A 24,450-nucleotide genomic window follows, 5' to 3' on the forward strand; every position below is an offset into this window, starting at 1 on the left:
GACGTTTTTGTGGGCTTTTGGTGGTGTCTTTTTGGTCTCTTCAACATGACTACAAGCTCATGTGTGCGGCTGTGCAGGACTCACACAGAGGCTTGTGGCGTTAACTCTCACAACAAAAGAAAGAAGAAATAACGTACTTTTACAGGAGAGAAAGGTGCTTAAATGTTGCTTTTAAAGGCTATCATCTGACAGCGTGCTTGGTTTTTAGGATGTGGTTTTCCACGTTGGGAGTGTTTGCCCGTTGCCGGAGGTTTTCCTTGGCAGAAATGCTGTATTTTATGGATTATTACATAAACGGTTCAAGTTGACACAAGGACACCTGCCTGCTGCCTCCGTAAGTGGATCGGCACACATGGCCCAAGTAAATATTTAGTTTACAAAGCTTGCAGTGAATTCGAGGCAATGGGTCAGGCTAAAAGTCAAATGATTTTAATATTTAGCAGCCAAGTCGGCATTCCTGACATAGTGACCCAAGAAAATACAGTGGAAGTGGTGTTTGTAGCACTGGTTCTGCAGTGTGTGTGTGTGTGTGTGTGTGCATGTGTGTGTGTGTGCACAGACCGGGTTTCTGTGAGGGACCAAAGCGGGTACGACTGACATCTGAGAGCACTCTGACCCGCCGTGACCCGTGTGTCTCCTGGTGATAAACGCGGTCACATTTTCTGGTTGTGTGTGTGTGTGTTGGCACCGAGGTGCTGGTGTCAGAGACGGTTATACCCTGCAGCCCTGCGGTGGCGCCTCAGCGAGGAGCTGGGCGCTCCATAAGAACCCCCCCGGGCTGCAGGACTGGACTCGTGCCCACATTAAGCAGCCGTTTGCATGGTGGCGTGCACACGGTGCCTGTGTGTGCAGTACAGCAGCGCGTTACAAATTGCCCCCTTGCCTGCTTTCACCCGTCGCCTTTATAAGGGCAGAAAGTGGCGTCTGTGTCTTTCCAGCAGGAAGCCTGGGTTGTTTTTGGCTGATGATCGTGATCCAGGATTTTGAGCTTCTTCGCTGAGCTCTGGTGGAGCTCGGAGCCGGTGTTCATTTCACCAAATTAGTTCTGAGGCTGTGTCATCAAAGTGGGAGATTGTGATTAAAAATAAGGTCTGAGATCATGTAGCCATGGCTCAAAGGAACCCATAACCTGTGAAAAAACACGCTTTAATGCAAGTTTGATTGAATTTTTTTACCAATAACTAAACAGAAACTGATCAGCCTCTAACAAAAAGGTGCAGAAGGCCTGAAAGAGTAGGAAAGTAGATTTAGACGAAAGCTGATCAACTGATCTAATGAAACGTAATAAAGTTCAGGAATTGATTTAATCACTGGGAATACCTGGAATATGACATCAAATCAGGGACGATCCCTTCAGTCAAGTGAGTTTCTGTTTGGCAGCTCAGACCGTAAACGGCTGCAGAGTCACGCCATGTTAATCTTTGATAAGCTTCGCAGAGTTGTTCCCATTCCCCACAATTTGTAAGACGAGTTTTATTTGCTGTTTCTATTCACCGTTTTCTTTTCTCATCTTCTGAAAGAAACGAAACAGCAAAGGAAACCCGTCTCCTGTCATGTCTCCGGCTGTATTTAGGCACCAAACAAGAAGGGAAATGTAAAAACAGGCTTGTATTTAACAAATTAACCCAGTTTGCTGATGTGAACCAAGCATAAAGAACAACAAACATGCCTATATCGGCCCGTCGTGTTCCCATCAATCAGCCCCAAAAACCCTGAATGATTTCATCTTCACCTCGTGGCATGTGGGGAAAATAAATACTGTCACGATGTTGGACACTTCCTGGCAGCGATGAGTTGAAAAGAGTTGCACAGTTATGAGGTGTCAGACCCCATCTGGCCTTCAGTTGACAGACCTCATCACCCCTGGAGCCCCTTTGCTCCAAGGCTGGAACCTTACACTGACAGCACAATATCCACGAGTCCAGAAACCGAGAGGACGGTCATGTCTGAGCCGTGAGCTGTTGATGACTCGCATCTTTGTGCTGTTAGTGATAAACTGTGGATGTTAAGTAAGAACCAGTCATTGGTTTAAAGTGTTGATGAAGAGTAAAGTGAAACTGCAGCGTGGGGCTCACTGGCAGCTGACCAGGCCTGAAAAAACCCCCTAATGTTCCTCAGATCTGGTCCTCAGGGGCCCTCTGCCCTGCATGTTTTAGACTTGTCTCTGCCTCACTAATAGATCAATAACAGGGCTGTGCTGAACTCGAGGACAAGCTGTTGAGGAAAGCCGCCTCATTTGAATCAGGTGGGTTGGAGCAGGGAAACATTTAAAACACGCCGGGCCGAAAGAAGGAAGGGAAAGCACAGAAAACCAGAACGAACAGGCGTGCACGGCTTTTTTAGATGTATGGCTGATGGGGGACTGTCGGAGGTGTAGTCCTGCTCCTGAACTCGAGCCAGAAAGATCTCATCTTAATTACACGGTGACTTCCACGAGTGGCTTTTCACAAAACACAGAGGACTATTTTCAAGGCTTTTTTTTTTTTTTATCATTCTGCCTTCGTGAAGATTTGAATTGGCTCCGCTGACAGTTCTTTGTCATCTGATATGTTCAAGTTCATCCTTATAAGACAGTAAAAGAGAAAATCCTTCATCTGTCTGTTTTTTCTGCCCCCACCCCCCCCAAAATGCTTTCCAAGGACACTTTCCCCACTGATTCTGTGTAACATGTTGTTAATCTTTGAGTCTTTCTTAGAGAAGAACCTAAAGAGGCTCTAAGGAGTTTCAGGTGACTGTTTGAATGTGTTTGGTTCAATCGTCTCTCGTCTTTTAGCACCTTTTGTCTCAAACTGACTGTTGTTTTTCTACCTAAATGCAGACGGTCTCAGTTAGAAACCAGTCAGGGAACATTGGGAACCATTTATCAGCTAAAAAGCTGAATATTTCCAGAAAGAGAATGGAAACGGAGTCTGTAACGGGAGAAAAAAGTGGGCGGCGTCTTTAACGTGGGACACGACCTCCAGGTTCTAGGTGCTGGTTCCAAGGCTCCCCTGGCTTCAGTCGAGTTAGAAAAGCTTCCACTTCTCTCAGGAAATATGAAGTCATTACGTTTCTTCCCACGACATCATGGTGTCACTGTTTAAATTTACCCTTTCTGATCAGTGTGCTTGTGGTTTCTCTACAACCTCATTTCCAAATATGGTCACTTCTGACGGCCGAATGCTAAACAAACCAGTTCGACTGTAAATGAACCGAAGTCCTGAGCAAATAAACAACAGAACGTTCAGGTTCTATATATGAACCAAATGAAAAAGGTTAAGACATTTAAAACCATAAAAACCACAGTAGAGATAAACTGGAACTCTCCTTTGAGCTTCTCAGATGTAACTAACTAGTAATTATAGTCCTTTATATAGTCGGTTATATATTTATAAGTGAGGATTTGGTATTTACAAGCTATGGGAAACAAATAAAAGCAGTAAGAACTGTCCTTATAGTCATGTTTACATGCTAAAGTAAGTCTTACATACATCCTTTGTCTCTATTTAACCTTTAACTACGGCATTTCATCATGTTTAACACTGATCAGAACAGTTATTTTAAAGCTTTCTCTAAATGAAAAATCAATCCTGTTGCTTCATCACAGATCTGCTCGTGCACATCCAGTTTTCACCCAACATTTGTTCTTAAACAGTTGCTCTGGAGTCGTGTCAGTCCAGTCAGGAAGTGGAATATCTCCGTTATCCTTCAGGATGTTGAACGGTAAAGGCTTTGGCTGCTTTTGGAGGTCATTTTGGTGGTGAAATACATGTGAAATCACATGTATTTATGATTTTTCTGCTCAGAGGAAGAGTGTTTGTCTGCTCTTAGATTAAACAGTCAAAGCTTTCTCTGCTCCCCGCTTCTTCAGCCTGAATGTATTCGCATCAAAAACTCGGCGCCTTTAAGATACTTTCAAAGCGGTCGCTGCTTTTAATCGTCTTCCACGAGCATCTGAAATCATTTCTGGAACTTCACCCACTCAAAGCTAATCCTGCAGAAAATAACTCTGCCGCTGGGCGCTCTGGGAGGTTTTGAATGACGTTTGGGGGGGTCTGTTGCTGAGCACGGGCACTGGGGACGGCAGGTGCACGTCCTCGCCTCGGGTGCAGAGCGGCCCGACTGGCAGGGCGGCGTTGGACTGGATCGTGTTGCATCACTTGAATTGTATGAAGTCGATGGTTCTGCTTCTGATGTGCGCTGCTTTATTAGTTCTTGACAAGTTGTGCATAACATCTGAGTGGGAAAACGAGGCTACATCGACGCACTGTATTTACAGTTGGTCTTACTTATGTGTTGACCTCTGTAAACAGAGGAAACTAGAGAAGGCTCAGAGAGCATCGAGGGTGTGGAATATCTATAAAAAGAAGGTTCTCCAAGGTGTTTGTGGACTTGTCTGGGAATGTTCCAGAGGGAACTTGCAAAGGGATATTTTATTTACAACATAAAGCTTTGAATGAACAGGCTTTTTATCTTGAAACACTTCAAAAGTTGGCTCCAAATCCAAGAGATTCATGGAGAGAAAAGCCCCAGAAGTCAGGCTGTACACCAGAAGGCAGTCAGCAAGGAAAAGAGGTAAGGAATGGGTGGAAACCAGATCCCAAAGCAGTAGAAATCCACACAAGGAAGCATTTAACTACTCAGGGAAACACCTGGGACAATAATCTAGACTAAAAGGGAATTGAGATGAAAATCCAAAGCCCCCAAATATGACAATATCTCCTAAACTCGGGTTCCTGAGCGAAATAAACCACAGCCAAGCTATAGCTAAGACACAAGATTGTGGAATGAATAGTCAGGAAAGGAGCTTCATGTGAAACAGGAGGGTGAGTGTAAAACTGCAGTGTTATACTTTCTATTTTCACTTTTTAATGATGTCTGGGATGCTTTTGGTTCTCCACCTGGATGGTTGTGGTTGTTGCACCCCAGCAGACCCACATCGCTCTGTTTAAGTCTCTGTTTAAGTCTCTGTTTAAGTCTCTGTTTAAGTCTCTGTTTAAGTCTCTGTTTAAGTGTCTGTTTAAGTCTCTGTTTAAGTCTCTGTTTAAGTCTGTGTTTAAGTCTGTGTTTAAGTCTCTGTTTAAGTGTCTGTCCTGAATCTTTTACCTGAGCAGTTGGACTCTGTTTAAGTGTCTGTCCTGAATCTTTTACCTGAGCAGTTGGACTCTGTTTAAGTCTCTGTTTAAGTCTCTGTCCTGAATCTTTTACCTGAGCAGTTGGACTCTGTTTAAGTGTCTGTCCTGAATCTTTTACCTGTGCAGTTGGACTCTGTTTAAGTGTCTGTCCTGAATCTTTTACCTGTGCAGTTGGACTCTGTTTAAGTCTCTGTTTAAGTCTCTGTTTAAGTCTCTGTTTAAGTCTCTGTCCTGAATCTTTTACCTGTGCAGTTGGACTCTGTTTAAGTCTCTGTTTAAGTGTCTGTCCTGAATCTTTTACCTGTGCAGTTGGACTCTGTTTAAGTCTCTGTTTAAGTCTCTGTCCTGAATCTTTTACCTGTGCAGTTGTGTGGAGGTGCGCAGCAACGCTCCCACAGCTGACGGCCCGACAGAAACACCAGGACTGCAGGTGTCAGGAGACAGATATGAAGGAGTGGAACCAGGCAGCTGAGACTAAAGGATGTAATAAAACGGCATTAAGTCGAAGGAGAGCGCCTGGAGTGTAAATTCCATTTTTGTTTTGGCCTTGATGCGGAGCGCCGTGCACTGACCCCGTCTTCACCTGTGTCACGCTGCCAATTATGATTTAATCTGCCGGTTTGTTGTCTTAGTTTCTTTCAGGTGTTTGACGTTTAGCAGTAAATCTGTTTGAACTGTGTTGGTTTGATGCTCTTGGACTAAAGCGTTCAGCTTCTGCTGCTTTTAAAACACGTGAAAATGTTCAAACAAAGTGGGCTAAGCACTGAAAATGTGTTTATTTTACTTTAGATCGACTGTCAAAGACGTGCGGGATTCTGCTCAGTTTCTATGGGACCCCTCTTCAAGGCACTTCATCACACTTAGAAATGTCTCAAAAAAGAGAGAAACGAGCATGAGCTCGTTCATTTTATGATTGTGAACTCGTATTTCAAAGCGTGACATGAACATGAACTTTGAATTTATTCTTGTGAAGTTGTACAATACGGTCTTTAGTAATATCTCCAAGAACAAGATATGGTGTCACATGGTCCTTAACAACGGAGCACATTGTAATGTGAGGAAGTCACAGGCTTTGGTGCACCGATCAGAACAAGGTGAATGGTGCTTTTACAGGTGAGACTGCTCAGATAAGTCCTCTCAGTGCTCTCAGGTCCCAGAAATCCATGACATATTGGGAACAATTACTCTAAGCGCCGTGATTAATGCCGCTGGGTGGAAGTGTCACCGCTCAGGTGCACAATGACAGATAAGCGGTGGGTGTTCTAATATTCGGCACATTAAACGTGCACAGACTGACTGATAAAGTCCATGTCCGAGGTGAACGGAGTCACAAGAGCAGATGCTCATGGGAGGAATCTCAAAGCCAGCCAGCTCCCCCTGAGTCTGGAATGTTATATGAACAAATATGTCTTTGTTTGCTTCTGTGTAAGTGTGAGTCTGTCCCAGTCTGCGTCACGCTGTGCTGTGCCAGGCCTCTGTATGTGTGTGTGAAACATATGGACGTATCATTGTCTTCTCAGGACTGACTGACTGTCCCAACCATTCCAGCAGGCTGCATAATGTGGCTGTGATGGTCAGTGCTGTCGAGCTTCCTTAATTCTGAGCCACCGAAACCACGCTGCACCGACACAGTGACCCATCTTTACCTTTATATGGCTCCATAAAGCATCCCGATGGCATCTTTCACCACAAGCAAATCAGCTCTGACAGGCTGCCCACAGGTGCTTTCATGACGCAGCACTTAAACGACCTTTAAATAGATGATTAAGTATCTTTTTTTTACCTTTTTAGGTAATTAAAAGTGTTGGAGTTTAAATATTAAGTTCTGTAATGAAGAAATAAACACGTCTGCATTCCAGATTAACTCAATTTAACTTGAGATTAGCTCAAAAAAGATCTGCTCACTGACCATCCAAACCTCTCAAGGCCCTAAAATCAAGTGACCAGAGAGAATAGCAGCCTTTTTTCTTTTTAAAGGCCTCACCAGACATTTGTTTGGGCTGGAGCTGCGTGCACCGTGGCTCCAGCACTGACTCACTGAGCAGTTTGTTCCTTTGGCTGCCTGGTGTTACATCAGTGAGAAAACACATTTGCATTTGTATTCTTAAAGGAAAAAAGCACCTTGCAAAGCTTTCCGTTAATCTCGGGCTCTCCCTCCCTCCCTTAGATCCAAATGGGAATCATAAAACATCTTCTGATACGTGTGAATAATTCGCTCTTTTACGACTGGAATCATAATTATTCCAACTATACTTGGAGAGGTGGCATCAGTTCTGAAGTATTACCCTCTTTCTTACTTTTTATCGACCACCATCATCAAAACTAAATCTATTTTGGACGTTGATTTACGACCTAAACTCATTAAATTCTTGGCTTGAATTACCAAATTTTATCACTTTGACTCGCTTAAGGACGGCAATACAAAAGCTGCAACACAACACATAAATACAACGGAGGTGAGCAGCGTTCGGCTGCTAGCTGACGGACAGAGAAAGAGCGGGAGAGGCGTCTGAGAAGTAAGTGAAACCCAAAATAATGTTTTTATGTGTTGTGGGCGCCGTTATGAATGAGCTTGAATGTCGTTCACTCTGTTGTGTTCACGTTGGAGATGATGGACGACATCAATAAACTTTATCTGGCATCAGTGTTGATGTTTTGGACGCCTCTCCGGCTCTTTCTCTGTCCGTCCGCCAGGACCTGAACGCTGCTCACTTCCACTGTGGCTTTTGTGCTGGGTTGATCCTTCTGGGCCACCGTACTTAACCAGGGCGTTATCAACCCTCCAGCTGCGACAGATATCTTTATGTAAAGATACGAAATCTGTTAGCAAAGCAGGAGGCTGCGTGGTGGTTAGCACCGTCAGGTATGAAGGAAATAAATAGATCGATACAATGAAAGGGAAAATAACAAATTAAATTAATTAATTCCAATTAAAATGGCAAATAAAATGTAAAGTAGCCACATCAACATGAGCGTAATGAATGCAGTTTGAAGTAAAAGCAGAAAAAATGAGTTTATTTCACATAATATTCAGTTATTTAAGCAGGAATTATTTTTGGTATTTATTTTAGCAGCATTTCTAATTATATAAACTTGTTTATTTTTCTATTTATTTCAGATTATAACAGCTTCAGTCCTCCACACTCCCCACATCTCTCAAACGTCTGATTAGAAAACACTTGATTAGATGTGCCAGACTGGACTCTCAGGGGGAATTCGTACAGTTCTTGACAGTAAAATGATTTATTCTCTGTGACAGAAGGAAGCATTTTCTCGCTGACAGCCTCTCAGCACCAGACAGCTATTATGTACTCGATGTCAAACTGGCGGCACTCTTTAGCTCCGGCTTTCTGAGCACCCACCGGAGACGTGAGGCTTCTGATGCCGACTTCCACGGCGACATATCTGTGTCACCAGTAATATCGTTGCTCAAGATGTGTCTCAAAATGCTGTTTCAAAGGAACTTTGTGCAGTCAAAAATTGGTGAAAACATCTGTCTGAAATTTCCAGAGGATCTGAGTTTATCTTCATCAAGTCAAATATGAAACTCACTGATCTGTAACTTGGATTTGTGTCCCTATGGAAAGCCAAAAAGCCCTCAGATGCAGCTACAGCACATAGTTGCTGATTAGGTTCCTATTTTGTGTCTTCTGCCTCAAAAAAAGGAATTTTTAGCACCTTTTATTTGCTGCTGACACAAAGAGACAATACCTTGACATCCTTACTTGTTAAAAAGAGGGAGAACTTTTAATTCCTCAGTGAATTTACTTGCTCAACTTTTCTTTATTTGCTTCTGAATTAGCTGCTTGTTTCTGTTGGCGTACACCATTAGCCTTTAGACCGCCAAAGGTATGGATATGTTAGAGTTTATTGGTTTTGATTTAAATATTAATCCCACATTTCAGAAACAAGCTTTCTCTCTTAGAGCTAATGGGAAATTAGTGGCCGATCTTAACATGAAGAGGGGCGGGAAACAAAAAAGAAAGAAAGAAGAAGCGTCTTTTAGCACCCCTTGACGTCTCTAACTCGCACGTTATCTCATGTTTTGTTTATTTGATGTGTTCACAAAGAGGAATGTAAAAAAGGAAATCTTGTATCTGTAATTCTGGTGACTGTTCTGTACTTTGTTCTCATGTAGGTAAGTAGGTAGGTTGGTGGATAGATAAATAGATAGATAGATAGATAGATAGATAGATAGATAGATAGATAGATGGGTGGATAGATGGATAGATAGATAGGTGGATATGTAGATATATAGATAGATAGATAGATAGATAGATAGATAGATGGGTGGATAGATGGATGGATAGATAGGTGGATATGTAGATATATAGATAGATAGGTGGATAGATAGATAGATAGATAGATAGTTAGATAGGTGGATATATAGATAGATAGATAGATAGATAGATGGGTGGATAGATGGGTGGATAGATGGATAGATAGATAGGTGGATATGTAGATATATAGATAGATAGGTGGATAGATAGATAGATAGATAGATAGATAGATAGGTGGATATATAGATAGATAGATAGATAGATAGATAGATAGGTGGATATATAGATGGATATATAGATAGATAGATAGATAGATAGATAGATAGGTGGATATATAGATAGATAGATAGATAGGTGGATATATAGATAGATAGTTAGATAGATAGGTGGATATATAGATAGATAGATAGGTGGATATATAGGTAGATAGGTGGATATATATATAGATAGATAGATAGATAGGTGGATATATAGATAGATAGATAGATAGGTGGATATATAGATAGATAGATAGATAGATAGGTGGATATATAGATAGATAGATAGGTGGATATATAGATAGATAGGTGGATATATAGATAGATAGGTGGATATATAGATAGATAGATAGGTTGGTAGATACACAGATAGGTACTTACTTCCCAAAAGGGAAATCATTTCTTTCTTTCTAGAACAGCTACTATATTTAAAGCTCCATGAATGGGAACATGTGATATACCAATTGCAAAATGAAACGTAAAGCCTTCAAAACATGGCGCAATATGGTGCTAATAAGAGTGGTTCCTGTTTAAATCTACACATAAAGTCAGTGTTGAGCCAGTGGAAATATTTTTGTAAACGGAGGCGTTGCAATAGCACCCTGATGCAGTACTGTCAAAGGCTAATTGGTAATCAAGAATCGGTTGGATGTATGAATTAAACGGATGTTCTTTGGTTTTATTCATGCCCAGGCCACACACACACACACACACACACACACACACACACACACGCACACACACACACAGTCGCGGTGCTCCAGGATGAATGCTTTGAGGTGTTTGGTAGTCAGCCATGATCCTTGTTAATGCTGCTGGTATTCTGGCAGCGCTTTAGTGGGATTGTTTGCTGTGGCTTTCCCTGCAGGCGCTTTCAGTTCTAAGCAACCAAAGGAGAGCAGCCGGAAGTTAAAAACACACACACACACAGGTGGAAGCAGTGCCTCTGCCACGGGGCTCTTTCTCCTTTCAAAGCCCCTGAAAGGAGGAGGAAAGCGTGTGCGTGTGTGATCCAAAGCGAGACTTTTAGGCAAAGCCAACTCTCTGCAGCGCTCTGCGTCAGAGCCACACAAGCACAGCCATCTGTACCTCCTCCAGGTTTCTATATGTGATGTTGCTGGAAAGTTTTGGCAGCTCAGCCGTGTCTCTCTTCTTTTACCACTGCAGTTCATTATAGAAGACATGAAGCAGCAGCAAACCAACAAACACAGCAACCTGCACCGCGAAGACCAGCACATCACCGTGGAGGAGCTGTGGAGGGGCTGGAAGACCTCTGAAGGTGAAGCGCAGTACCGTCTCTCACATGTATTACATACAATATACTAGTAATACCAAACAAATCCCATTTAAGTAATAAACTGTGACATCTATTGCTTAGAAATTTGATCTCAGTAGCCTGAAGTGTCTCTTTGTGAGTAAACTGACTCCTCAGACGACTGTCTGTCGTCATTTATCTGCATCTGTAAATTAGGATGCTTAAGGGTAAATTTAAATAAAATTATAACCCCCCCACGATTCATCGCTATAATTAGATCTTCACAAAGCTGTCGTTATTCTCTCTCCTCTGCTTTTAAGTTATCCTCAGAAGACACGCACTCCTGCGTGGTTCATCTTCAAACACGTACCCCCAATCTGTCATTTTCATGCTGGAAATGCCAGAGTTTGCTCCTCACTCGGGTGGCGAGAAGATTAAAAACAAGATCTTGACGTGCACTCGTGCTTTCTTACCATCCAACACGAGACGGCCCGGTCATCAGCTCGTCACATACTGACGCTTTTTGGTCTTTAACCGCCCACCCAGGTTGCTTTGAATAAAGCTGGATCAGTAAAATGAAAAACTATCGTCTCTAAAACACCGTTTGTTTGAACCTCGTGGAAGAAAACTTAACTGGGACACATTAATAGTGTAAAACACTCTGATAAAACAATGATATTTATTCTTAAGTTTCAACTGAAAACAGTCACAGTGTAAGTCACACACATGTTTCTCTATCTCATAAATCCTGGGCTGGATCACAGTCATTTTTGGCCACTTTTACGTCGAATCATCTGCAGCTCGTATTCACAATTGTTCCATTCCTTCTACCCTCCTTTCTTTTATCCTAAACTGTTGATTAACAGCTGGAGGAATGGCTAAAACAAACACCTCCAGTCCCGCTGCAGCAATAAAAAACTTTCATTAGAAATGTAAATATTTTGTTGCGCAGCTTCCTGATTCGTGGTGCTGTGGTACTTCTGCTTGTCTGAACTCTTTTTGCTTTATCAGATCTAACTGAAACATCCAGCGACATGTCACACCACACAAAGAGCTTGCTGAGAAATTACACCCAACCGTGTGGCTGCTATTAAACCACAGTTTCTCCTTTTCTGTGCTGTAGCTTATGTGCCGCTAAACAACCGGCAGATTATCACCGCTGCCTGATATGTTGGTTAAATGCTGCTCGTACCACACTAAATAATGAGCATAATTTCCTTTGATGCTCATCAGACAGCACCTCTGTGCTTTTGCTTTACATGAAGACTATATTCGAATGTTATGTTTAATCTGTACATTGCGCTTTCGTCCCCTCTTCAGTCCACAACTGGACCACGGAGGACACGGTGCAGTGGCTCAAAGAGTCGGTGGAGCTGCCGCAGTACGAGAAGAACTTCCGGGACTTCCAGGTCACGGGGAACACTTTGCCTCGGTAAGTCGGCTCAAACAACCTCCCTGCTCATGTTGTCCGTCCCGGGAGTCGTTCTGCCACCTCTTATTAACACATGCTTCCATGGGTTCCATGGTGCAATGGTCAGCACTTTGGACTCTGAATCCAGCGATCCGAGTTCAAATCTCGGTGGAACCTGATCTTTGCTTTCAACAACCAATTCTTCCCTTTGTGGACTGGATAGTGTAGTGGGTATGATTGCTACCTTCCATGTGGGAGACCTGAGTTCAAATCCCCTGCATCACTCCAGTAGGGGTCCTTAGGCAAGACCCCTTTACCCTACATGCCTACCTGTAAGTCGCTTTGGATAAAAGCGTCTGCTAAATGTATAAAAATAAACAGGAACTGTGACCCCCAATCTAAATGTATAAACTGCTCAGTCTCTCACGGACACGGAGCCTCTCATGGAGATGTTTTTGTTGTGTTTTGCCAGCAGGTGAAGTGAGTAAAACAGCAACTCTTACTCGCTGCACTAATCAAAGGAGCTGTGGTTTTCATTGCTCTGTTTACTGCTGCCCTCTGCTGGTTGAAGAAGGCAACGCACAAAGAAAGACAACCAGTTATAATTCATCGTCTTAAATTAGGAGAGATTCTGAGGATTTATAAGTTGCTCTTTTCATCGCACAGTAACATGTAGACTGCCTCCCAATGCCAAATGCTCCATGAGTTTATTTTGTAGCCAGTAATGAATCATAGGCTGATGGGAAGTCCTCCCACATGCAGCTCAGTGAAGATGAAGTTGTTATATAAGGGCTGGCGTGACTAAAAAAACTCTGGTGGGACATGTGGAATGTGACACGCTGCAGACTGCATGTACTGAATGAGTAGACTGTAACAGGGTCGCTGGCGGATTATTGAGGGGTTTCATGTTGCGCCACAGAGCTGATTGGCGCTGACTCATGAAGTGATGTCATGGCTACAGTTTTCCCCCGCTTCATGGGAGCCATTTTAGATGGCCAAACTGAGGCTGTAGAGCCCCCCCCCCCCCACCCCTGTTCCCCTTAACAGACACGTTCTGATTCTTTTCTGCTTTGTTAAAGTGAATAAAATGCAAAAGAGAGACGAATGTGCTCATGCTTTGTCTTCGTTTTTCTATGATTTCAGAATGGCGGCGAACGAACCGTCGTTCATGTCAATGCAGCTGAAGATAATAGACCAGCGGCATAAACAGAAGTTAAACTTAAAGGCGCTAGATGCCGTCCTCTTTGGGCCTCCCCTCCGTAAGTTAAACCACAACCTGCTGACCTAAAAAAACATGTGAAACGTGTGTGAAGCCTTTCTTTTCTCCACCTGCAGGTCCACAGCATAACTGGATGAAAGACTTCGTCCTGATGGTTTCCATAGTGATCGGGGTTGGCGGCTGCTGGTTTGCCTACATGCAGAACAAGTCCAGCAAGGTGCACATCTCTCAGATGATGAAGGATTTGGATAGCCTGCAAAATGCCGAGCAAAGCCTCTTAGATCTGCAGAGCCGGTAGGACTCATTCATTCGGTCAGATTCATTCAAGATGACGGTATTGTTTGAAATCTGGTTCGCGCTCATCTTGTTTGTTTCTTTTGCCGTCCTCCCCCAGGCTGGAGAAGGCTCAGGAGGAGAACCGGACGGTGGCCGTGGAGAAGGAAAACCTCGAGCAGAAGATGAGAGACGAGATAAACGGGGCCAAAAAGGAGGCTCACAGGCTCCGGGAGCTGCGAGAAGGTGCCGAGTGTGAGCTCAGCAGGCTCAAATATGCAGAGGAGGAGCTCGTGCAGGTACAGCCACCCAGACCGGTTTCATCTGCTGTTCAGGAAGAAAAGCATTTCATCCTGTTAGATAGCTCCTGTCAGTGCATGTAAACCTGCTGTAAACCTGCTGTTCAGTGTTTTCAGGAGTGCAAAATGGTCAAATTCTTTGTTGTTGTGCCAACATGCAGCACAAGGAACAGCATAGTTCAAAGCCTGGTCTCTAAAATCATTCAGAACTGAGGCTGCACCACTTCACAAAGAAGAGATTAATGTCATCAGGAGCTCTCTTCTTAAAGTCCAACCAGGACTGAACTCATTTTCACTTCCCGCCCCTGGATTACGATGCATCCCCTTCTTTCTGTTTAGGTGCGGAAGGCGCTCAAGCGAGCTGAGAAGGAGATTCAGTCGGAGCGCTCGGTGCCCGAAGCTCTGCAGATGTGGCTGCAGCTCACACACGAGGTGGAAGTTCAGTACTACAACATCAAGAAACAGAGCGCTGAGTTCCAGCTGTGCGTCGCCAAAGATGAGGTAACCCCACGGAGACGAGTCATCAGATGGAGTCAGTCAGCTGGACTCATTCTCCCTCATTTTGTACCAGTTTGACGTAATTAATGATACCATTAAAGGCTGAAAAGAACCTTTCAGCTCCAGGATTTTACAAATAATTTGGTCCTCAGCAGATCTTTGAAAAAGGTAAATACAATCAGACAAACGACAACACTTGATCAAAAGCTTAAAAAACTGTATCCAATGATTCAACAGCTTGTAGAGCCACAAGTAAATATTTTCTGAATGAATTTAGAAGTCATTGTCCTGCTGATGAGCCAGTTTCAGCCCAGCTTTAGCTGTGGGACAGATGGCCTCACATTTGACTCTAGAATACTTTGGTATCCAGAGGAATTCATGGTGGACTCAATGACTGCAAGGTGCCCAGGTCCTGTGGCTGCAGAACCAGCCCAGATCATCAGCCCTCCACCACCGTGCTTGACAGCTGCTATGAGGTGTTTGTGCTGATATGCTGTGTTTGGTTTCCTCCAAACGTGCTGCTGTGCATTAGGACCAAACATCTCCACTGTGGTCTGGTCTGTCCAAAGGACATTGTTCCAGAAGTCTTGTGCTTTGTTCAGATGCAGCTTTGCAAACCTAAGCTGTGCTGCCATGTTCTTTTTAGAGAGAAGATGCTTTCTCCTGCAGTCTTTTTATAATTGTGCTGTCATGAACTTTAACCTTTAACACGCTAACTGAGGCCTGTAGAGTCTGAGATGTAGCTCTTGGGTTTTTTACAGTTTCTCTGACCTTGGGCTGAACTTTCTGGGACGTCCACTCCTGTCAACTATCTGTAGAATATAGAATAATGGACTCTAAATTGTTTGGGAGTGGCCCAATAACCCTTTTAATACCTATGGAAGCAGTGTGAGCGAACTTTGGTTGGAGGAAGAATGACATAGTGTAACATGTCATGTGTTGTTGTTCATCAAAGGTTGTATTTACTGCCCTGGGCTCATTTTTCTTTTTCTTTTTCTTTGTAATGAGCCTGAAGCTTGAGATCCGCACCATGACGTGCACGTTGGCATCAAACTCTAACGACTTTAGCTCTTCCTGTTCTGCCTCATTCTGCTTAACACCACAGTTTAAATGTAGGTTTCATTCGAACAATGACAGCGTCAGCATACCAGCGTTAAGCATAACCAAGATGTTAGAATAATAAAATGTTCCACAGATAATGATGGTGTTTAACAGCGTTTTTGTGTGTTTACAGACTCTCTCTTGACCTGCGCTTTTGCTTTAGAAATAAAAACACTACGAACAAAGTTACTCTTTACTAATTTAACAGATGAAATGACCAAAATGGCCACAATGTTAATTGTTTCAGCAACTTTAATGTAATTATCTGATCAATTCTGATCAGTGTTGGTGCTTAAGAAGGACGACACACTCAGGTCCTATTGAGCGCTCTGTGAGGTGCAATTTATTCGTCCAGCCAGTGTAACCTGTTATTTTTTATTTCTTTTCCAGGCAGAGAAAATCAAAAAGAAGAGAGGCTCTGTGTTTGGAACCCTTCACGTTGCCCACAGCTCATCTCTGGATGAGGTGGACCACAAGATACTAGAAGCAAAGTGAGAAAACGCACCAATGAGCACACAAATCATGAGCTTTGGTGGTTTTAATTCCAAGTTTCTTAACATAATTGTTTATTTTTAACGAGTCAGCTGAAAAAAATGTGTATTTTGATCAGTAATATACACTTTCTAAGAAAATGACATTGCAGATACCAGTTTATGTCACTAGGTGGCAGTATTGTTCAGTGTAGCGGGATTTAAAGTGAATTAAATGTTTACCATGCGAACGCTTTCAGTAACGTTTGAATATAAGTTTAAACTCATCTGTGGATACAAACTACTTCAATATTAAATGATAATTAATGCCTCTGCAGTGAGCTTTACGCTCACTTTACAAACAGAAAACAAACAAAAAAAAAAAGCTAAAGCACCATAGAAGAAGAGCTGCCACAGGGTAGGAGCCAGGGTGGAGTTAATAGTTTCTGCTTATGAACCCAAACACGTGAGGAAGAATCTCCTGCGTAATCCCAGGCTTCGCCCCCGTTTTAAATCATTAAAGGAGGATTTCTTATCAGGCAACTGGAGGTGTGGATTCTAATCAGGATGAGTCTTTATGGGCCTTTTTTAACTCGAATCATGACTTAAACTGCGGTTGATCTTCTTTGTTTGAAGCTCAGATTTCACTAAAGTAGTGAAAGAGATCCCTGCGGTGTTACTAAGCCTAAACAGAGTAACATTTTTAGCGTGCAGTACCAAACCAGGCGGCCAAACGATGGTGTAAACCCTGACTAATCAAAGTAAAGAGGACTTTTAAGGAGTCATTTAGGTGCAAAGCCGGCCCTCCTCGCTCAGCCGTGTCTTTTTCTTTGTAGGAAAGCCCTGTCAGAAGTAACGGCGTGCCTGAGAGAGCGGCTCCACCGCTGGCAGCAGATCGAGAAGCTCTGCGGCTTCCCTGTTGTCAATAATTCAGGTCTGCCGAGCCTCACGGCGAGCCTCTACTCAGACCACAGCTGGGTGGTCATGCCGCGAGTCTCGGTCCCTCCCTACCCTATCGCAGGGGGCGTGGACGACCTGGATGAGGACACGCCTCCCATCATTCCACAGTTCACCAGTGAGTTTGAGAGGACTTTTAAACCTTGTGTTTAGAGATGCTGCATGTCTTGAAATATACTCCAATTTCCTCGTGTTTTCCCTCAGCAGCTACGTTGATCCGGCCACCGCTGACGCGCAACAGCAGCCTGTGCCGTTCCCGCCGGAGCCTGCTGAGCTCCCAACAGTCCTCGCTCATGTCTCCAGACCCGGACCTGCTCTCCATGGCCGGCTCGTCCCTCTCCTATCGCCCTGAGGCAGACGACGAACATGTCATGTTCAGCTCGGATAGGAGGGGGTATGTAGCAGAGGCCGGAACGCCGCGGAATGGTTTTGCAGTTTGGACTCACAGGTGTTTTATCTGGACATTCACCCTAATGGATTAAGCTTGGGTTTAGGTGGTAACATCTATTAATCAGTGTCACAGGCTTTGTTCACACTGCAGGAATCTTAAAACTATGTATCCAAAAATCACCAATCAGTCAAAATCTCCACCAATATGCCACAAGGCCAGGTTTAGGTTTAGGTTTAGGTTTAGGATACATTAATGATAACGTTAGGCTTTACTAACGCAGCTGCATGCAATCTACGCTCAAAAAGAGGCCATTTTCTTACCCAAATGTTTGATAAATGCTGACCGGTTGTCAATAAAACACAGATTAACCACCTGACATTTCAGTATTCAGCTCTGCACTCTGATTAGATCAGAAGTAAACTGATAAAACTGTGTTTTAACGTCGTATCAGTTAAAATATCACATGAATCGCTTATATTTTCAATGCATAATAACACGATGCTGCTTGTCAACGTGTAAAACGGGTGGAGCTGCCATCCGCCGCCCAGTCACCAGCTATAATCTTATTAGACTGAGAAACAGCGTAGATTCTGCCACCAAAGCAGGGAGAAAAGTCAACTAAAAGGGAAGAAAAACACCAGCAGCCGACAATGTGAAAGCACGAGTGGATCTGATCGATCTGCCAGTGTAGGATATCTTCCAAATACAGCAGGAACAAGCTTTAGAGGGACAGTCCCTGCTTTAGGATCCATAAACATTCCCTTTCGTGTGTCCACCTCTTATCTCCGAGGCAGATGAGGTTGGAGCGTCAGTGTTAGCATCAGAGCTAATTCCCACACCGTCACATACCTACAAAACACTAAAGAAATGCTTTACAAAGCTCACTTAAAGCGCAACTTTAAAGGTTTTCTTGTGCTTTCTGAGACGTTTTTTGGGTCATTGTTGTTGGCTAAGATGTGAAATGTAAAGCCTTTAGTTCTGTGAGCTGTTTTGCTTTTATTTTGGGGGTTTTGTTGCTGTATTTTGTCCCTCCTGTGGACCCGCCGGGCAGGGTTGGGCTTACTCGTTGTACCCCGTCCTTTCACTCAAAGAGGACGGCTTCCTGCTCCGACGGATGATGCCTATGCACCCAGCGACAGTTCAGAGTCGCCGACTTGAACGCTCGCGGGCGACCTTGAAGGGTGCGGTTAGGAGGGAAGGCCGACCGCAGTGGAGCACAGCGGCGTTCAGCAGTGGGTGATCGTATCAGCAGATCTGGGATCGATAGACGAACTGAGCTGTCATCTGACACCGGACAGGGTTTTCAGGCTGAAAAAGTAGTCGTACAGTTTGGTTGAACTCCGGAAGAAGTCGACATGCGGGCAGTTGTGGAAGCATAAACTCCGGTGTGGGAGGTCAGTCATCTGGGGGGGGTCAGGGGAGAGTTGTTGTGGTGGTTTGGCATCTGGTCAGGATGCCCCCTGGACGTCTCCAGGGGAGGTGCTGGGAGCATGTCCTGCCAGGAGGAGGCTGCAGGACAGATCCAGGGCTCACCGGAGGGGTTATATCCCACAGTTTGCTTGATTTTTTTCCTCTGTTTTGCCCCTCAGAACCATGACGGTTTAGTGATGAACTTTAATCGAGAATTTAGAGCAAAACTGTACCAAAACTCTGCTGAACTTCTGCTGTTGTGTTTCCAGGTTACAGAAATGATCTTCACACAGGAGAGATGTTTTTCCTCTGTCTAACCGGAGCTTGTTCTCTTCTTCGTCAGGGATTCGGCTCAGGAGGGCGGCTCCGACACAGACTCTCTCAACTCGTCCCTGGGCCGCAAGCAGCTGCATTCCCCCTGCACGCCGGGCCCGGAGACCCCCTACCGGAAGATCTCCCGCGAGGAGCTGCTGCTGTTCAGCCAGAGCCAGGAGCTGCCCGCCTCCACCCACACCCCCAGCAGCAGCAGCAGCGGCAGTCTCAGAGACTCCACGCCCCCTCCTCTGCCTCCCACCCCGGCCACCACCCCCTCCGGCCCGCCCTCCACCTCGCCCTCCCCAGCCTTGGAGCACCACCAGTTTGCACAGAAAGGCTCGCCCGACATCACCCGCGTCATGCCTGAATCCCAAAGCACGGCGCTCTCGCAGGGGAGCGCCACCTCTCCGACGGGAAAGAGCCTGTACAACGGCATCCTGGAGAAGTCCTACAGCTACGGCCAGCTGCCGGCGAGCATGCTGCCTAACGTGGGCCGGAACCCGTCTCTCACCTCGCTGGACTCAGAGGGCCGGAGTCTGGGAAGGGATTACAAGCTCCAGAGCACCTCCTCCCAGGACTCCAGCGACAATGGCGAGAAAATCAAGCGGTCCTCCTCTAAAATCAAAAGCTTATTTAAGAAGAAGAAATAAAACCCGCAGAGTGAGATAGTGTGTTTTTGAGTGACAGAAAGAGAGAAAACTAAAAGAATAGGTTGTTTTATCACTAATATGAATAAAAGGACGTCACTGTAAGATAAAACATTTAATTTTCTCTCTTTTTATCCTCAGAAATGGAATGTAGCTCAGTCCGGGAGCTTTTAAACGCTCCTCAGACTGCTAGCCTTATTTTTCAATAATGCCTTTTTATTTAGTTCTCATTGCCTCACAGGGAAACCTGCACAGGTCAAGGAAGTGTCAAGGAAAGCTCAAAGCTCGTACCCGCTCACTCTTCTCTTCGCGTGGTTTTAAGTTTGAGTCAAAAAGCCTCTGTTAAAAGCTCAAAAGGTGAAGTTTAAAGCACACGGCGTGTAGCGTCTCACTGCTGATGTATAGTAAGCCGGCGTTTGCTGTGTCGTGACAGCAGCTCACGAACCAACGCCCAGAGAAGAGTTCAGACTTTTTCCAAGTTTTTCTTTCTCCACTTCATCCTGTGAAGAGTCCTCGCCTCCTGCACTTGATTCATTTCCTTCAGAGAGAGAGAGAGTGAGAGAAAAATCTGCTAAAAAGTTTGTTGCACTACTGCTTTTCTGGTGTTTTGGGAAGGAGTACTTGTTGAATAAAGATGTAGACATGAGAGGAATGCATGAGCAGCTGCGACGAAGATGCAGCAATAGAGCCAAAATGACCTGATGCATCTTCAGTGGCACTGTTTATGGATTTTATATATCACATTATAATGTTCTTATAGATGTTTTTAAATAGGTTCTTTAACGGTGGGATTTCCCTGCAGACTGAACCCACGTCGGTCACTTTATCTCTTTTCTAGCTGCCCTTTAAAACTTGATTAACTGCATCCTGAATATCGTTTTGAGTATCCTGCCCCCTTCTTTTGACTTGTTGTCGCTGTCAGATTTAGGTCAGAATCGGCTCCGCTCTGCTACTGTTCCTCCTGGAGTGCACGTGCGAGGGCACGTGCACGGATGCCGGGAAGTCTCGGAAGGTTGCAGGAATGTTTATTTTAATTTCAGCTACGATCATGTGGCCTCCACCGGCAGCCTTTTCAAAGACAAACACTAAGGAATATTTGCTCAAAAACGGAGCGGATCAGTGCACCAAGGCTCCCCCCCTTCCCTCGCCACCCGTCCCCTCCCCCCTCAACACACTAAGCTCGAAGCCGACCCACGCAATACAGCCCCGCTCCTCACCTCTGGGCCCGCACCGAGCGCACTGATGTCAAGAGCTTCACACTGTGACTTCTGGCCGCTTCCCCCCCCCCATCCTGGACCTGGCTGTCACTGCTGCAGCTCAACACACGTCTGCGGGGAAGGAAGTGTCAGGATGACCCGAGCATCTTAAAGCAAACAAACAAAAAAAATGGAGGGCTGTGGACACTGCAGCACACAATGAAGGAAGCGCAGGACAGACCTGCGAGGCGAGGAGGAAGCGAATGTTTACGAAACCATTAGGGGGGTTTTTGAGGACATTTTGTGTGTGAATATTTGTATACTGTAGAAGAATTAATTAAAAAAAAAATGGAAGCTTTCGGGATGTTTCAGAGTCTTGTTTTCCGTGGCGTTTGATTCATTTCCTCAAAACTTGGAGTCCTATTTCAGAAAATCCCCCACTCTTTATATCACAGTATCCCTGAGATTATGTCTTAGAGACGAACAATTGTCAAAACTCCAAAGATATTCAGCTAATTAAAGCTGCAAATGTCCCTTTTTTCCCTTCTTAAATGACTAAACTACTCGCTTAAAGTGTTGCTGCATCAAAGCTCAGCCACTGATCGACATCCAGCTGAGCTCAACGTTGGAGATGCGATTCGTTTCCCCACAGAGAACAGCCCCGACCCTCCTGCCAGCACAAGGGTGGGGAAAAAATACCACATCCGACACCCCATCTGTCTTCCGAGTGGAGAAAGCGTGAAACACAGAAGAAAGGCACGCATGATGGCTTTATCAATATAAAGTGAACGTGATGAAACTCGTGCTGATGGTTCATCAATTGTGGCACACCAGGAGAGGAGCAGGGACGTCTGCTGCTGATGAATGTTGCTTTGAGTTCTGTTGTACACAACAACTGCAACTCCCCAAGCAGAGAGGCGCAGATCCAGGGTTTGGCCACATGGTGTCAGCAGAGCATCAGAGGACGGCAGCTGCTTTTTGCCACTCCCTGACTGAAATCTGCTGGCACGTGTTGTCTGTATCCAGAATCAGATTTATCTCCTCTGTAAAACACAGAATGCACAAAAACAGTTAAAATGAGAGCTGAACTGATGTGTTTCCTGCCTGCTGATCTGATCCGTGGCCTGTTCTGGTTGTCCGGTACGTTAAGTACTGTTCAGATTTCAGCAAATGAAGCAAAATGGCATTTAATGTGTTATATATTGGTGAATTGCTGTTTAAAGTCCTCCAGTGGGTGAAAATCTGGATTTCAATCTTGTTAACATGGTTTTAAAGTGTATTTTATATGAAATTATGAGCCAGTGCTGATGTTAATAATAATTTGGCAGAAATAGATTGTTTTGGTCATTCGTTTCCCCTTTGATGCAGTGGAAACAATTAAATATGCATTATAAGATACTTATTAAGCCTTTCATTAGACTACGCATATAAATGTATCAAAAATCTTTCACATAAGAGGATCATTTGTGTAAAACAAAGACTTTTCAGCCTTTTAAACCATGCCCAACAATGACTTTTCAGTGCTTACGTGGCCCTACAAAAGTAAGCCAGTTCACATCGGATAGATACAGAGGTTGTGGTTATGTGCTGTAGGAACTGATGACTTGAGAGGTTAGCACAACATGTTCCTTGTTGTGGGCTAATTGTTCACGCTCTTGCCTGTGAACTCTGCCTGTTACCACTAAGGGGCACACCAGATGGCACAGGCCCATAAAAATCTCGCCATTTGCACCATCCCCGCTTCATTTCTCCACCATTGTCATCATCAACCGTTTTCACGAGCATGTTGCAAAAATACGTCGAAAAAAACGCGTGTAATTTCGTACTTTCTCTGCAAACTTGTCTTCAAAACTTCCCGCCCTAGGAGCCCACATCCGGTCAAATTTGGCCCTATTGGTCGCTTACATAATGCGGCCCCATTTAAAAGCGCGTTAATAACAAGTTAACGGAAATTCCTCGCGACTAACGCGGGCGCGTTCTATAAATGTGACCGTTGGTCCGCGCCGTAGTTGGACAAACCACGAAGGGATTGGGCCTAATCCTGTGGGTGGGAAGCTAAATTGGATAAAGAAAAAGGGTCTTTTGAATGGCAAGTTCATCTTCAAAACCCTGCCAGATGGTTATCGCGACAGGACCAAAGTTATCTGCGTCACTGTCGATGGTTATTGCGTCATCACCGGAGTACTCGACTGTTAAATATCACCTGCTAGCTAAACACGCGGCTGATGCAGAGATCCTCCATTTCCGCTTAGCAGTTTGCAACGACACCAGGACAACTCCACCTCCGGTAAGGTTAGACACGGTTACAAAGTATGAAAGTATTTTTTTAAAAGTGTGAATGTTGATGAAAGAATGGCGCATTCAGGTCAATGTGTCCTTCTGTTGTTGCTTGTTGGATGAACAATGTTCTGAACAGTTTGTATCAGGACACTTTTGGGTTATTAATGTAAATATAAAATGCATTTGCATAAATAAAGCATATTTATCTGCTACCATGTTGATAAGAGTATTAAAGTATATATATTTAAGCTGCATTTAGAACATTTTAAAACAAATATTTTGTGATTAATCACGAGTTGATTATGGACAATCTATAGATTAATCACGATTAAATATCTAAATTGATTGACAGCCCTAATATTCATGCTTCATTATGCTTATACCACCATTTCCATGAGATTTTATATAATTGAGCTTCTGGTTCATACATTACATCTGAACTGGCTCTAAACTAAGTGTTTCTCCTCTTAAAGGAGCATCAGTTAATGGGTTTTGGAGCTGTGACTGCAGGCATCTGTACAACCAATCAAAATCCAAGAAAGCACAACTGTTGTAAATGTCACAACAACACCAAAAACCACTTAAAGCTGAAATAAAACTGTATTTATGTCTGCTTATGCATGTTTTACTGAATGTATGACTTCTTCTGAGGCGCCATTGCTTCGGTAGCGACGCCTCAGCGCACTTGAAGCGCCGCTATAAACGGTTATGGCGCTGTGTTTACGTCACAATTCGCTCACGCCATGACCAATGCAGCGAGCATAATTGCAGGTGGGTATATGGGCAGGGCCAGATTAGCAAATTCATAGACAAGACTTTGAAATGGGACATTTTGAAGAAAATAGATGAGTTTTTAGGGGACTGATAAGTGATGTAGTTTCAGTTTAAAAGCTTTCATATGTTGAAGAATCAAACCTGGAACCAACCAAAAACTATGGACAAATATTTCTCCAGTCTGATCGTAATGATTCTGATTAGCAATTAAATTGTAAGGCGTAATTGAACATCATATAGATATATTTATAGATGGATAAATTAAGTTATTCCTTCACAGCAGCATAACACAAAGGACAAAAT

At 44.1% G+C, this 24,450-nt stretch overlaps 1 protein-coding gene and 1 non-coding gene across 6 annotated transcripts in view; both read left to right on the forward strand.

The window, feature by feature from the left end:
• Window positions 1-21,444, forward strand: part of stim2b (stromal interaction molecule 2b) — a 42,255-nt gene extending 20,811 nt beyond the window's left edge. For 2 of the 5 annotated variants that reach the window (XM_072376396.1, XM_072376397.1), the window contains exons 4-13: window positions 10,819-10,930; window positions 12,227-12,338; window positions 13,461-13,576; window positions 13,653-13,830; window positions 13,931-14,108; window positions 14,448-14,609; window positions 16,098-16,198; window positions 17,014-17,252; window positions 17,339-17,582; window positions 19,279-21,444. In XM_072376396.1, coding sequence (XP_072232497.1) covers window positions 10,819-10,930; window positions 12,227-12,338; window positions 13,461-13,576; window positions 13,653-13,830; window positions 13,931-14,108; window positions 14,448-14,609; window positions 16,098-16,198; window positions 17,014-17,252; window positions 17,339-17,582; window positions 19,279-19,900 — 2,064 coding nt within the window. In that variant the 3' untranslated portion in view covers window positions 19,901-21,444. The remainder of the gene's footprint in view (window positions 1-10,818; window positions 10,931-12,226; window positions 12,339-13,460; window positions 13,577-13,652; window positions 13,831-13,930; window positions 14,109-14,447; window positions 14,610-16,097; window positions 16,199-17,013; window positions 17,253-17,338; window positions 17,583-19,278) is intronic. The other 3 variants (XM_072376400.1, XM_072376399.1, XM_072376401.1) reach the window with 3 other exon arrangements.
• On the forward strand, window positions 12,423-12,494 carry trnaq-cug (transfer RNA glutamine (anticodon CUG)). The gene has a single exon. It is a non-coding gene; the product is annotated as a tRNA-Gln (tRNA).
• Window positions 21,445-24,450: the final 3,006 nt, after the last annotated feature.

The sequence above is a fragment of the Leuresthes tenuis genome, unplaced genomic scaffold, assembly GCF_036924035.1.
Source record: "Leuresthes tenuis unplaced genomic scaffold, fLeuTen1.0.hap1 SCAF_22, whole genome shotgun sequence".
NCBI lineage: Eukaryota > Metazoa > Chordata > Actinopteri > Atheriniformes > Atherinopsidae > Leuresthes > Leuresthes tenuis.